We start from the raw sequence: 14,743 nt of genomic DNA on the forward strand, positions 1-14,743 counted from the left end.
CCAGATTCACATGGTGGCACAAGGGTCTGGAGTTCATTTGCAGTGGCTAGAGGCCCCGGCACATCCATTCCATTTTTCTCTCCCTCCCCCCGACCTCTCTGTGCCTGTAATAAATTTTTTAAAAATTAAGTAGATTTAAAGCACACCCACCAAGTCTCAGGGAGTTTTGTAGAAGAGGGGGCAGAAAGAACATAAGAGCCACAGGATGGGTGGGAATACCCAGAGGCCTTGCCCCCTCCCACAATGACTGACTGCTGCTCTCACAACTCGTATCCCACAACTCCACGTTGAAAATCAGCAATCCCACTAAGGAGGGCCTTCAGTGAAGTGGAGACAGGGAGGAGGGAAATGATGGTAACACATGATGTATCCATATGAAGTTTCTATTTAATAAAAAAAGAAAGAGCCGGGCGTGGTGGCGCATGCCTTTAATCCCAGCACTCGGGAGGCAGAGGTAGGAGGATCACCATGAGTTTGAGGCCACCCTGAGACTATATAGTAAATTCCAGATCAGCCTGAGCTACAGTGAGACCCTACCTCGAAAAACAAACAAACAAACAAAAGAAAGAAAGAAAGAAAAATATTTATTTATTTGAGAGAGAGTAGAGAGAAAGAATGGGCATGCCAGAGCCTCCCTCCACTGCAAACTCCAGACACATTTATCACTTTGTGCATCTGGCTTTACATGAGTACTAGGGAATGAGGCTTTGCAAGCAAGCACCTTTTAATCTCTGAGCCATCTCTTCAGTCCCTTGAGTATTTCTGACCTGCCTTAATTTTTTAGTGGGGGGAGGGTAACTCACCCATATGTCCTCCCCTGGAAAGGACCTCCGGCAGACTGTGCAGGTGGCTGTTGCAAAGGACCCGTGTGCTTCAACCAGCCTTGAAGTAGGGATGCCAGATGCTGAAAAAATTCAAGCCAAGATCACTGTTGGAGACTCCAGGATGGCTGTGCCAAGTCCAAAAGTGTGACTCTGGGCTCAGCAAAACCACATTTTAAAAAATTGCTTGGTTGAATGGATAGAAAATAATTTCTCGGCTGGGTGTGGTGATGAACACCTGAAACCCTGGCACAACCCTCCCTCGAAACAGCCATAGAACACACAGAGGACAGAGGGCTCACCTCTCTCGAGACCATCGATATTCTGTGTGTAGAGCCGCAAAAGTAAGCCCTTGTCATGGAGCAGTCGGAGGAAGTAGTGTGTGATATTGGGCCTGTAGTGCCCAGGGTACAGCTCCTTGGCCAAAGTGAAAAAGGGTTTGGGGTTGTGAAAGAAAAATTCCAGTTCAAAGATGGCCTCCGGGTACGGGATGTCATACTGCTGGAGGTTGCTGTAGAGGCCACTCCCCGGGGATCTGGGGAGAGAGGGGAAAGGCTGAGCCCTGGTAAAGACAATGAAGGGATATCAGAGGGGGAGGGAAAAGTGCGGCTTGAAAAGTACCTGAAGTCTGGGATGCCACTGGGGGTGCTGATGCCAGCCCCCACCATGGCCACCACTCTCTTGCAGGCTCTGGTCCGAATCAGCTCAACTATATCCTGCAGGGAAAACGTCTTCTCACGGTTGCCTCCATTTCCAAAGATTCCCGAAGCACCCACAGACAGGGAAATGGGCCTTCTTCCACCTGTGAGGCTGACAGCAAGAGCACAACAGAAAGGTGGCAGGCGAGAGTCGGCCTTACTCCAGCAAGAATGAGCGCAGGCCTACCCGTCCCACCATCAAGACGGACATGCACTCCTCTTGGGGCGGGGGGGGTGGGGGGTGGGGGGCACAAACAATAAGACAATCTCCGATTTGGTAGCTCAGGAGAAGCCAATGGGCCATCAACCAAAACCCTAGAAAGGACTCACCAATATCCACCTGAGGACACCACACAGATGGCTGGGCACCATGGATGACTACTGGCTGAAGCACAAAGCAGTCGTTTGTCAGAGACAAGACTTATAGTGGGGAGACAACACATTCCCAGCTGATGGGCAATGTGTAAGCCAGGAGCAAATTGTCTCATAACCCCATCATCAAAAGTGCAAGCTCAAGTTTCCCCCGACAAAGCCAGCAGACTGACTGGCTGGTTACGATGAATGCACAGAAATGGAATGTTGCCAGTCAAGAGCTAAAATTATCTTTGGCTACTTTTAGTCCCCTTGATTTCTTTATCATTTCTCACTCACCTCTGTATCTGTCTCAGATCAGTTTGGCTGATCTGTCACTGGGTAGCATCTGAAACCTGTACCAGAGAGTTCCTGTTTGACTGTAACCTGCCTGCTTGAAGTCTCCACCAATGTGTTTGGAAAATGCCTTGATTTATGACCGTCCCCTGGTCTACAGCACGGAAGTTCACGTAACTCCTTCCACAGTGGACCATGTCATGCAGAGTATTTGTGTTTCTGGCTCAGAATAAACTATTTCTTATTCCCTTGGACCAAGAGCTGTGTTTTGTGTGAAACGTGTTGGCACTGCATGTGGGTTCCCAAGTACGATTTCTTTTCACCAGAGAGTCACGTGAGTCAGTACCAGGTTCCAGCATGGGCCCTTGGTGCTCAACCATCCATATTGCTACTTCAGGTGCATGTCATTGAGTCCTTTCTGGGGCCTGGACCTTTGTTTTGGTTGATGGCCTGGTGGCTTATCCTTTGTCTGTTTCAGGCAACTGTCACAGCCTTTGGTTCCTCCTGCTACTTCCCGTGTTGTCTGGTCTTCCCCTGCTTTTGCAACCTGGCTCCTTTTAGTTTAGAAATTCTCTTAGTACCCAATCAAAAAGATGTTGAATATAAGAGGTACTTGTTCCCTCTGGCCTCACAGGTTTGGGAGGAGTTGAAAAGGAACTCAAGATTTGCAATAGCCTCACAGAGAAACAAGATGGCATGTTTTGTTCTGGGGTTGTTTAAAACAAAACAAAACAAAACAAAAAACCCTTGTTCGCTCCATGAGGAAGACACACACAAGGGCAACCACTCAGTGTCTTGAACCCCCTCACACTCCTGGATAAACCCAAGACACACTGGGAGGAACCAATCCTGGAGTGAGATGGGAAGGAGCTATTCCAGTACGTAGCACAAGAAACAGATCAAAAACACAAATCTCACCAGCTAGCACAGAAGGACGAAATGTTCAGGAGAAAAGACTAAAATTGGAAAGAGATATTCGAGGAAAGAAACCCTAAGTAATTTATAATGATTCAGCTTGCAAGCTCTTGCAAAAATGGGGAGTGTTTAATGTTTTTTAAATTGCTTTTGTTCTGTGCATGAAACTAGGAAGTCCTGGCCATAAAACAAAAGACCACGAACAGGCAGCCTACTTTCACTGAATTTCAAAGCACTTGCTGATTTCCAAGAAATTAATATGTTTAAAAGACTCTTCCAGAATTTTTAAAAAAAATATTTTTATTTATTTGAAAGCAGAAAAAGAGAAAAGAGACAGATAGACAGAATGGGTATGCCAGGGCCTCCAGCTGCTGCAAACAGACTCCAGATGCATGTACCACTTTGTGCATTTGGCTTTACATGAGAACTGGAGAAACTGAACATGGGTTGTTAGGCTTTGCAGACAAGTGCCTTAACTGCTGAGCCCTCTTTATGGGTCAATATGTCAGGATTTTTAAAAAGATAGTAAAGGACAAGAAATTACTAAGAAAAAATTTTGAGATGTGTCAGAATTTAAAGATGCATTCTAGGACACAGTGAAAAAAGCAAAGAGGCAACCTACAGAATGGGAAAAAATCTTCACCAGCTATGTATCTGATAGAGGACTAATATCTAGGATATACAAAGAACTCAAAAAGTTAAATAATAAGGAATCAAACAAGCGAATCAAAAAATGGGCTATGCGCCACATGTTCTCTCTCATATGTGGATCCTAGCTACAGATGATTGGGCTTCTGCGTGAGAATGAAAATACTTAGTAGCAGAGGCCAGTAAGTTAAGAGGGAGACATAAAGGGAAGAGAAAGGAAGGGAGGAGGATACTTAATAGGTTGATATTGTATATATGTAAGTACAATGATTGTAATGGGGAGGTAATATGATGGAGAATGGAATTTCAAAGGGGAAAGTGTGGGGGTGGGAAGGGTGGGAATTACCATGGGATATTTTTTTATAATCATGGAAAATGTTAATAAAAATTAAAAAATAAAGGGCTATGGAGCTAAATAGAGCATTCTCAAAGGAAGAAATACGAATGGCATATAAACATCTAAAAAGAATTAAGTCCAAATGGATTAAAGACCTTAACATCAGACCTGAAACTCTGAAACTGCTAGAGGAAAAAGTAGGGGGAACCCTTCAACATATTGGTCTTGGCAAAGACTTTCTGAATACAACCCCAATTGCTCAGGCAATAAAACCACAGATTAATCAGTGGGACCTCATGAAATTACAAAGATTTTGCACTGCAAAGGACACAGTGAAAAAAGCAAAGAGGCAACCTACAGAATGGGAAAAAATCTTCGCCAGCTATGTATCTGATAGAGGATTAATATCTAGGATATACAAAGAACTCAAAAAGTTAAATAATAAGGAATCAAACAAGCCAATCAAAAAATGGGCTATGGAGCTAAATAGAGAGTTCTCAAAGGAAGAAATACAAATGGCATAGAAGCATCTAAAAAAATGTTCTACGTCACTAGTCATCAGGGAAATGCAGATTAAAACTACATTGAGATTCCATCTCACTCCTGTCAGATTGGCCACCATCATGAAAACAAATGATCATAAATGTTGGCGGGGATGTGGGAAAAAAGGAACCCTTCTACACTGCTGGTGGAAATGCAATCTGGTCCAGCCATTGTGGAAAACAGTGTGGAGGTTCCTAAAACAGCTAGAGATTGATCTACCATATGACCCAGCTATAGCACTCCTAGGCATATATCCTAAGGACTCATCTCATTTCCTTAGAAGTACATGCTCAACCATGTTTATTGCTGCTCAATTTATAATAGCTGGGAAATGGAACCAGCCTAGATGTCCCTCAACAGATGAGTGGATAATGAAGATGTGGCACATTTATACAATGGAGTTCTACTCAGCGGTAAAGAAAAATGAAGTTATGAAATTTGCAGAAAAATGGATGGACCTGGAAAGTATTATACTAAGTGAGGTAACCCAGGCCCAGAAAGCCAAGCGCCACATGTTCTCTCTCATATGTGGATCCTAGCTACAGATGATTGGGCTTCTGCGTGAGAATGAAAATACTTAGTAGCAGAGGCCAGTAAGGTAAAAAGGAGACATAAAGGGTAGAGAAAGTAAGGGAGGAGGGTACTTAATAGGTTGATATTGTATATATGTAATTACAATGATTGTAATGGGGAGGTAATATGATGGAGAATGGAATTTCAAATGGGAAAGTGTGGCGATGGGAAGGGAGGGAATTACCATGGGATATATTTTATAATCATGGAAAATGTTAATAAAAATTAAAAAAAAAAAGAAATCAAGGGTCTTGCTCCCCTCTGATTCCCACGTGTTGGGATTAAAGGCATGTGCTACCATGCCCAGCCAAAATAAATAAATAAATAAATAATAAATAAACAAAATAAAAAGAAAAAGAACATATTGTGGGAATAAGCTATGGGACAGAACTGTAGGAATATTTCCTATGGACCTTATAAATGACTTTTGTGAAAATACTACCATGAGATGCTTTTTAAACTCCTGATATGTAACTTGCCCTGAAGTTAATTTTACAACCATATAATCCACCCACTGAAAGTAATATTTCCTCTGCCTTGGTGTACCTTTGGCCTGAACACACAGGTGACCAACAATGAATGACAGGGAACATTTGGAGTTGCTGACTGATCTTAAGCTATGCTCTGCCCAATGTCCTCAGTGGCCTTGTTAAGACTCTTGACCCAGAACAAGTGGGCATGTGCAAGAAGTCCTAACTGTCGATAGCACTAAAGACAACAAGGTCAGTGACGAGTTGCCCACAGCACTACCACAGATCTACTGAAGACAACAGGTGGGCTTAGTGTGATTGCATTTGTGAACACAGTGTGTGTGTTCTGAAACAGCAGAGCCCAACAGGTTATACGCCTAAGTCTCTTCCTTTAAAAAAAATGTTGAAGGATTATTCAAAGTGAAAAGTTCCTTGCCCTGTTTTTAAGTTTATTTATTTTGAAGCAGAGAGAAAAGACGGGTGTGGTGACACATGCCTTTAATTCCAGCACTCGGGAGACAGAGGTAGGAGGATTGCTGTGAGTTCGAGGCCACCCTGAGACTACCTAGCGAACTCCAGGTCAGCCTGAGCTAGAGTGAGATCCTACCTTGAAAAACCAAAAATAAATAAATAAAGAGAAAAAAAAATAAAGCAGAGAGAAAGAGAGAGAGAGAGAGAGAATGGAGTACTAGGGCATCTAGCTGTGCAAATGGATTTGAGACACATATGTCACTTTGTACATCTGGCTTTACGTGGGTACTGAGGAAATGAGCCCAGGTCATGGGCCTTGTAGGCAAGCACCTTAACCACTGAGCTATCTCTTCAGCCGCTTTCCTTGCCCTTTGCTTATGCAATGTTCAACTTGTTCACATATTACTCATCTTTAAAAATTATTTATTTATTTGCAAGCAGAGAGCGATAGAAGAGAGATAGAGAGAATGCACACACCTGGGGCTCCATCCACTTGCAAATGGACTCCAGACACATGCGCCACTTTGTGCATCTGGCTTTACATAGGTATTGTGGAACCAAACTCTGGTTCTTAGGCTTTGAAGGCAAGTGCCTTAACTGCTGAGCTATCTCTCCAGTCCTATATTACTTTTTTTTTTTTTTTCATGAGAGAGAGAGAGAGAATGGGCATGCCAGGGTCTCCAGCCACTGCAAACACCAGACACATGGGCCACTTTGTGCATCAGGCTTATGTGGAACCTAGAGAATAGGACCTGGGTACTTAGGTTTTGCAAGCAAGTGCCTTAACCGCTAAGCCATCTCTCCAGCCCTGTATTAACTGCTTTTTGACTGGTCAATAAAGACCAATAAGTGCCTGTCAGCTAAGCCACAGCTGCAGGACAGCACAGCAGTGTAGATGGCAGGTACAGAAGGTTCACTCTCAGTTTAAACAACGCCAACGGTCAGTTTTATTTTTCTTCTCCCAGCTCTATAATAGACACAGCTAGTCCACTCTTGGGTAACTTCAAGGAGACTTCAAGATTTGTAAAGAACTTAGTATCTAGGAGTGACAGGACAAAAAGAAAAGCAATACAAACAGTACAGAGGCTGAAACAGGCCCTGAAAATGCCTCACTGAGGTTTGCAGCTAGAGGACCACTGGGCACTGCAGCTGCACATGGCCCTGGAAGGCTCCTGGGTCTGCAGTCGTGATTCTGGGCCCCTTTCAGTATCAATTCAAGCTGGAACGCCTCCAGCACCATGCCTACCTGTCCTGAGTTCAAGACTCTCCAGTCTCAAGCCACCAGCATTTCCTCACATCTCAAGAGCTGGCAGCCATCAGGTCCATTCTCCCATCAGATGGCCCTGATGACTCATATGGAGGCCCCTCCACACTGATGGGAAGAGATTCAACATCTCCACCTGAAAATTTTCTCCAAATGCATGGCTAGTCTAAATCTAATATGAACATTAAATCAGCAACTGAGGGCATTTCTTTTACTCATCATAGAAGCCAGAATGAAGGATGCTACAAGCACACCTTTAAAAAAATATTATTTGAGGGCTGGAGAGATGCCTTAGTGGTTAAGGCGTATGCCTGTGTTGCAGTCAGATTTGCATTGCTGGTAGAACAGGCAAAAGCAGCTTGTAGGGAAAAGAGGTTTATTTTGGCTTACAGGCTCAAGAGGAAGCTCTACAATGGCAGGGGGAAATGATGGCATGAGCAGAGGGTGGACATCACCCCCTGGCCAACATAAGGTAGACAACAGCAACAGGAGAGTGTGCCAAACACTGGCATGGGGAAACTGTCTATAACACCCATAAGCCCGCCCCCAACAATACACTCCTCTAGGAAGCGGTAATTCCCAAATCTCCATCAGCTGGGAACCTAGCATTCAGAACACCTAAGTTTATGGGGAACACCTGAATCAAACCACCACATTCTGCCCCTGGCCCCCACAAACTGATATACATACATGATGTAAAATACAATGCCTTTCAGTCCAACTTTAAAAGTCCCCAGTTTTTATCAATCCCAATAATGTTCAAATATCCCCGCAGGACTTCTGGTTAAGATGGTGGCATAGGAACCACGCCAAAGCAACCTGGGGAGGGGGGAGCCAAATAAAAGACCCCAACAGAATGCACACTTTTACTAAAAAGTGAGGTGTATAGGAAATTGAAATGGCAGTGGAGAAGTAGGAGAGATCCAGAGCATCCAGAGCCCACACAGGCAGGCAGAAGCGGCTCCAGCAGCGGCGGCGCCAGGTCTCGGGACCACAGTCACCAGGCTTGGCTTGAGATGCAGGAAAAGCCAGGTGAGGGGATTTTCCACTCATACCAGAGCTCTTGAAAACTCGAGAAACGTGAAGAGAGAGTGGCAGTAAACAACGGAGGAGCAGATTACAAGGTAGAAGAACACGTGGAACAGCGAGAGAACTAAAGCAGCATTGGCAGCTTCCCCTTCCCCACTGCCAGTGCCCAGCTCCAGTGAACAGAGCAGTGGTCCAGTGACCCAGCCAGCCTACTTGAACCCAAAGTGCACCAAAGAGGGACCCAAGCAGGAACGCAGCATAACTGAGACCAAAGTCATCCCAAAAGGTAACTGGGGTTACACCAGGTCAGTACCCGCCTAATAAACCTGGTATATAGGCCTGAACCAGAAGTGCTAATTGCACCTTCCATATCAGGATAAATTATGTGTAAAATCTGATGGATGGTCAGATTTGCCATCCTTAAATAAGCTATATTTTGGCCTTGTTATTGGTTGCTTCTTGATTTATAGTGGCTTTGTTTCCTCTTCTGTTATACATTATGGAAGGGTCTCACCTGGTCACAAGCTGACTTGGAATCCTCAACTGACCAGAAATCTTAACCTCCTTGTTGTCAGGATTAAGGGAGTGGGTGAGGCACCACACACCCTAAGGGACAGACAGAGAATCGGGTTGTCATAATACCTACTCTTGGATAAATACTCTGTACTGTTTTTCACTAAAAGTGTACATTGTTTAGTTAAATTTTAGAAACTATCTATATTTTGTTCCACTCAGCCTCACACAAACTGCTAGCCCTGTCCAAGCAAAGCTCTTTCTTACCCTCATAAGCCAAACCTCAAAGTCCATAGTTCTTACTGCATTCAGGTCTTTCAACTCTGACCAGAATTAATCCATCAAGCTGTACTTATAGCACTGCAAGGCATCTCTTAGGTCAAGGTTTCAAATTCTTCCACATTCCTCTTGAAAATCAGCTCCAAAAGGACAAAGCCACACAGTCAGGGACAACCTGACTGTGACAACAAGCAGCAACCCCACTCGTGGTACCACTTTACTGTTGCAATCAGGTTCACATTGCTGGTGGAAGTCACCTCACCAAGAACAGCTTGTGGAAAAAAGAGGTTTATTTTGGCTTACATACCCGAGGGGAAGCTCCACAATGGCAGGAGAAAATGATGGCATGAGCAAAGGGTGGACATCACCCCCTGGTCAACATAAGGTGGACCACAGCAACAGAAGAGTGTGCCAAACACTGGCATGGGGAAACTTTCTATAGCACTCATAATCCCACCCCCAACAATACACTCCCCTTCCAGGAGGTGTTAATTTCCAAATCTCTATCAGCTGGGAACCTAGCATTCAGAACACCTAAGTTTATGGAGAACACCTGAATCAAACCACCACAGCCTGCTAAGCCTCAGGACCCAGGTTTGATTCTCCAGGTCCCATGTAAGCCAGATACACATGGTGGTGCATGTGTCTGGAGTTCGTTTGCAGTGGCTGGAGGCCCTGTTGCACCCATTCTCTCTCTCTTCCCCTCTCTCTGTCTCAAATGAATAAATAAAATAGATAAATAAAACTGTTTTAAAAATTATTTATTTGATAAAAGAGAAAGAGGCAGATACATATAGGAGGAAGGAAAGAGAGAGAATGGTATGCTAGGGCCTTCGGCCAGTACAAACCAACTCCAGACACATGTGCCACATTGTGCATCTGACTTTACCATGGGTCTGGGGAATCAAATCTGCATTCTTCTATTTGTAGGCAAGCGCCTTAACTGCTAAGCCATATCTTCAGCCCAAGCACAATTTTTACACATAGGATAATTCAGAACTTTCTAGGATAATCCTACAAATGTTTGATATTTACAAAATCACATATAGAATCTCTACATACCAATTGTGGTGGTTTGAATGAAATGTTCCCCATAAGCTCATGTGTCTTGAACACCTGGTGTCCAGCTGGTGGCAATTTGGGAAGGTTACAGGGCCTTTGGGAGGTAGAGCCTTGCTGTAGGAGGTGTGTTACTGGAGCAGGCCTTGGGGTAATACGGTCCAGCTCCAAGTCCAGTAGATAGACTACTTCCTTGTCATTGATGTAGAGATGTGACCAACCCAGGCATTCTGCTCCAGCTTGCCATGGTTTCCCTGCCAAGAGGAAACTTCCTCTTGAACCTCTATGTCTGATATAAACCCTTTCCTTTCCTTCCATAAGCAGTTTCTGGTCAGGTGTTCTGGCCCACATCAGAATACCCCAATCCCTCAGCATCACAGCCAGATCAAACGCCTTGCTGAATCCCAGTGAGGAGTCATTGGTCCTCCTCTTAAAGGCAGACATGCTGACCTACCTGGCCTGTAATGGTGTCTGTGGCCTCTCCATTTTGTAGAGTTGTAGCATACAGCTGCCTCATCTATGTGGTGTCAGTAAGGAGGCAGCCAGGGACTCATGTGCCACCCACAGGCCAGCAGGTAGTACACACGCATCCTTTTGTGATTGCCCCTCCCACTCTACAAAGAATCCATCTCGGAAGTATGTATCTCTTTATTTTTAATTTTTATTAACATTTTCTATGATTATAAAAAAATCCTATGGTAATTCCCTCCCTCCCCACCCCCCACACTTTCCCCTTTGAAATTCCATTCTCTATCATATTACCTCCCCATCTCAATCATTGCACTTACATATATACAATATCAACCTATTAAGTACCCTCCTCCCTTCCTTTCTCTTCCCTTTATGTCTCCTTTTTAACTTACTGGCCTCTGCTACTATTTTCATTCTCACGCAGAAGCCCAATCATCTGTAGCTAGGATCCACATATGAGGGAGAACATGTGGCACTTGGCTTTCTGGGCCTGGGTTACCTCACTTAGTATAATCCTTTCCATCCATTTTTCTGCAAATTTCATAACTTCATTTTTCTTTATCGCTGAGTAGAACTCCATTGTATAAATGTGCCACATTGAAGTATGTATCTCGTTGACAAGAGCAGACACACCATAGAGGGCTGAGGGCCCCAAAAGGGAGTCAATTTCCTCAAATATCCTGAATCTTGGATACCAAAGCTAAAAGCAAGGAAGCCAGAGGTGACTCTCTAGTATTTTGTTGCTATTGTTTTGCTGGGGGTGGATAGGAAGCACTCTATCCCTGAACTACTTCCACACCCAATTCTTTTAGTCATATTTGAGGCAATCTACAGCTAGAAACTTTCCACTGGAGAGTACAAGCAATACACAACAGGGGCTGGGAAGATGGCTCAGCTGTTAAAGGCACTTGCTTGCAAAGCTTGCTGCCCCAGGTTCAATTTCCCAGCCGTCCACAAAAGACAGATGCAAAAAGTGACACAAGTATCTGGTGTTCATTTGTGCTGGCAAGAGGTCCTGGCATGGACATATGCGTGTGTGTGTGTGTGCGCGCGCACACACACACACACACACACACACACACACGCAAATAAAAAACTTAAAAAAAGAAGTATACAGCAGAGGAATGGCCTCCCTCTTCTTCAAACTACAAAGATGGTCCTGCTGCCTTAGAGACAGCATAAGAGAAACTCAGCAAAGTCCCTCTCCTGAACTACATCAATAAAATTTTCAAGGAGACTTCTGATGAAAAACCAGTCAGAGCCAGGCATGGTGGTGCATGCCTTTAACCCCAGCACTGGGAAGGCAGAGGTAGAAGGATCACCACGAGTTCGAGGCCTCCCTGAGAACACAGATAGAATTCCAGGTCAGCCTGTGCTACAGTGAGACCCTAATTTGAAGAAAACAAAACAAAACAAAAAAAGAAAGAAACCAGTCAGATGACCAAGAAAGAGAAAAGGAAAGCCCTGGCTCCAAAATCATCCTTACCCACCAAATACCCCACCCCACATGGCATTGAGGACACTTACAGTCCTCACCAAATATTTTCTGAACTCCTGAAAACAAATGCTTTGAAAAATACAACAAGGACAAGAGGAAAGCTGTGATCACTGTAGAGTGCATGTCAATTACGAGGCATTATTCGGTGTGCATGAAGCAACATTTCTCACTCACCTGTAGGAGCAAAACATTTGCAAGTCACTGAGAAGCACGTGAACAAAATTTTACCAAATAGTCAAGCATGTAATCCCAGCATTTGGTAGGTGGAGACAGGAGAATAAGGAGCTCAAAACCAGCAAACGTTAATCCCAGGCAGACGTAGGAGGATCTCTGAGAGTTCCAGGCACCCTGAGACTACACAGTGAATTCTAGGTGAGCCTGGGCTAGAGCGAGACCCTACGTGGAAAAACCAAAACACACACACACACACAAAAAAACAGCAAAAAAAAATAAGAATTTTACCAACTACCTAAAAACATACTTAAAGCATTTGACTTAAAGTACATAGTATAGAAAGCTCCTGGAAATAGGGGACCCACAGGCAGACATGCCTGCGGCCTGAGAGAGACACCGCAAAAAAAGTTACACACGAGCCCCAAAACCTAAAATCAAGGGGCAGAAGAAATGTCAAATTGCAAAAAGCTGTGTAAAGGGACTGCTCTTCAGAGGCAGCCCCAGGGCTCCTATTTTAGGAGTGGCGCGCAGGGTTTGTTTAGTAACAGCCAGTCTTGCTGATGACCCGATATTAGAACTGGGGCTGTGGAAGGCAGTGCCTGCCCTGTGTTCTCCACTCCATCTATCATTAGCACCCAGAACAGGCTCGTGTAGAGAAGGCACTCAACAGCAGTATCTTGGACAAACACCTCTTTATTAAACCCCTCAACACACATCAACTGGCTAGACCATTATGTACTTAAGTTTGTTTATTTCCTAACATTTGTAAGGACTCCAGGCTGGACATGTTGCTCAATGGTGCAAGCTCAAAGCCCTAGGTTGTATCCACACCACAGCAACCCCCCCCCTCCGGGGCGTGGGGGTAGCTCCAAGAAGTGTAATTACTGTTTAGACGGTTGTGACTATTTGAGTGTGGCAATTTCAACCACACAATCTTCATGGAAGTCAATTCAAACATACATAACGTCAGGACTTGGTGGTACATGCCTGGGATCCCAGAGGTTGACAGGAGGTTGGAGGATCAGGAGGTCAAGGTCATCCTCAGCCACAAAGCCAGCTGGAGGTCAGCCTGAGACCCTGTCTTTAGACAAAGCACTCTCTACTTGTTAGTCTATGTCTTTAGTAAACAAAGCACTCTCTACTAGGGATTTATCCAAAAATTAAGATGAAAACAGGAATACCCAACACAACAGCGCTAGATATCTATAACAACACGAGACTAGAAACTATTTCAACAAGGGCCTGAGATAAAACGATGAAACAACCGTACAATGAGCTACCCCCGCACACAGCAGTTCCGAGAGCGCTCTGCCACAGAAACGGCTGCAGGACGTATCTTTAAGGCCACCAGGAGCCCACGGCACGGCGACTGAGCCTCCGGGAACCGAGCACCTGCCACATTCTAGCCACGACAGCCTCCGGCTGCGCGCGCACCCGCACGACCCGCTCCTAATACACCGCCCACGGACGACCAGCGGGCCTCGGCGCCTCCCCGGACCCGGCTCACCCCTGGCTCACCTCCGGGTCCCCAGAGCCTGAGCGCGGCCAAAGCCAGCCGACCGCAAAGCGCCATGATGCCCCGCAGCGCACCGCCCCTGCACGGCCACCAGCCACTCGGAGCCCCGCCCCCGGGCGCCTAGCCGCGTCCTCCGCACCCTTCACCTTCACCCCGCCGCCCCGCCCCAAGACTCTGACCCCGCCCCTGACACGCTGCCCCGCCCCAAGCCCTGGCCCCGCCCACACCCCGTTCTCGCACGCCCTCTTTGTCCCGCCCTCCGGCCCTGAACCCGCATCTGGGGCCTTAACCCCGCCCATTTCCCCCCCGCAACCAGAAACGTAACCACGTCCATTTCCCTCCGTCACCCTTTCCCCGCCCCCAGAACACTAACCCCGCCCCAAATGTTAGCCACGCCCATTCCCCCACCCTCCGTCCCTCACCACCCCTCTGGAACACTGCCCCGCCCCCTGCCCGCCCCGGATCCTTGGCCACGCCCCACTTCCGTCCTCCGCCCCTTGCCCCGCCCCCAGCACGCGCGCTTGTAGTAGGTGACTTCTAGCTCGGTGGAGCTTTGGCCTGTCAGCCCGGAGGCTGCATTGGTCTTCCCAGCGCCGACCTGCTTTATTTGCTAACTTACTGAGAGACAGAGAGGGAGAGAATGGGCGTTTGTCAGGGCCTCTAGCCACGTGCAAACGAACTCCAGATACATGTGCCACCATGTGCATCTGGCTTACATGGGACCTGGAGAATCGAACCTGGGTCCCTAGTCTTCTCAGGCAAGCGCTCCAACCGCAGAGTCCTTTCTGAGCGCTTGCCGCGGCCAGGCTTCGCCAG

The 14,743-nt window shown here is 46.0% G+C and overlaps 1 protein-coding gene across 6 annotated transcripts in view; it reads right to left on the reverse strand.

Annotated features, from left to right (window-relative positions):
• The window catches only part of Sirt3 (sirtuin 3), a 28,251-nt gene extending 13,590 nt beyond the window's left edge, over window positions 1-14,661 (reverse strand). Inside the window, exons 1-5 of one of the 6 annotated variants that reach the window (XM_045152241.1) lie at window positions 13,930-14,006; window positions 1,850-1,904; window positions 1,443-1,631; window positions 1,124-1,356; window positions 804-904 (exon numbers count right to left, since the gene is read on the reverse strand). In XM_045152241.1, the coding sequence (XP_045008176.1) occupies window positions 804-904; window positions 1,124-1,356; window positions 1,443-1,631; window positions 1,850-1,904; window positions 13,930-13,984 (633 nt within the window). In that variant the 5' untranslated portion in view covers window positions 13,985-14,006. Of the gene's footprint in view, window positions 1-803; window positions 905-1,123; window positions 1,357-1,442; window positions 1,632-1,849; window positions 1,905-13,929; window positions 14,046-14,546; window positions 14,593-14,643 lie in introns of those variants that run through there. The other 5 variants (XM_045152250.1, XM_045152246.1, XM_045152253.1 and 2 more) reach the window with 5 other exon arrangements.
• Between the last annotated feature and the right edge of the window lie 82 nt (window positions 14,662-14,743).

The sequence above is a fragment of the Jaculus jaculus genome, chromosome 1, assembly GCF_020740685.1.
Source record: "Jaculus jaculus isolate mJacJac1 chromosome 1, mJacJac1.mat.Y.cur, whole genome shotgun sequence".
In the NCBI taxonomy this organism is placed as follows: domain Eukaryota; kingdom Metazoa; phylum Chordata; class Mammalia; order Rodentia; family Dipodidae; genus Jaculus; species Jaculus jaculus.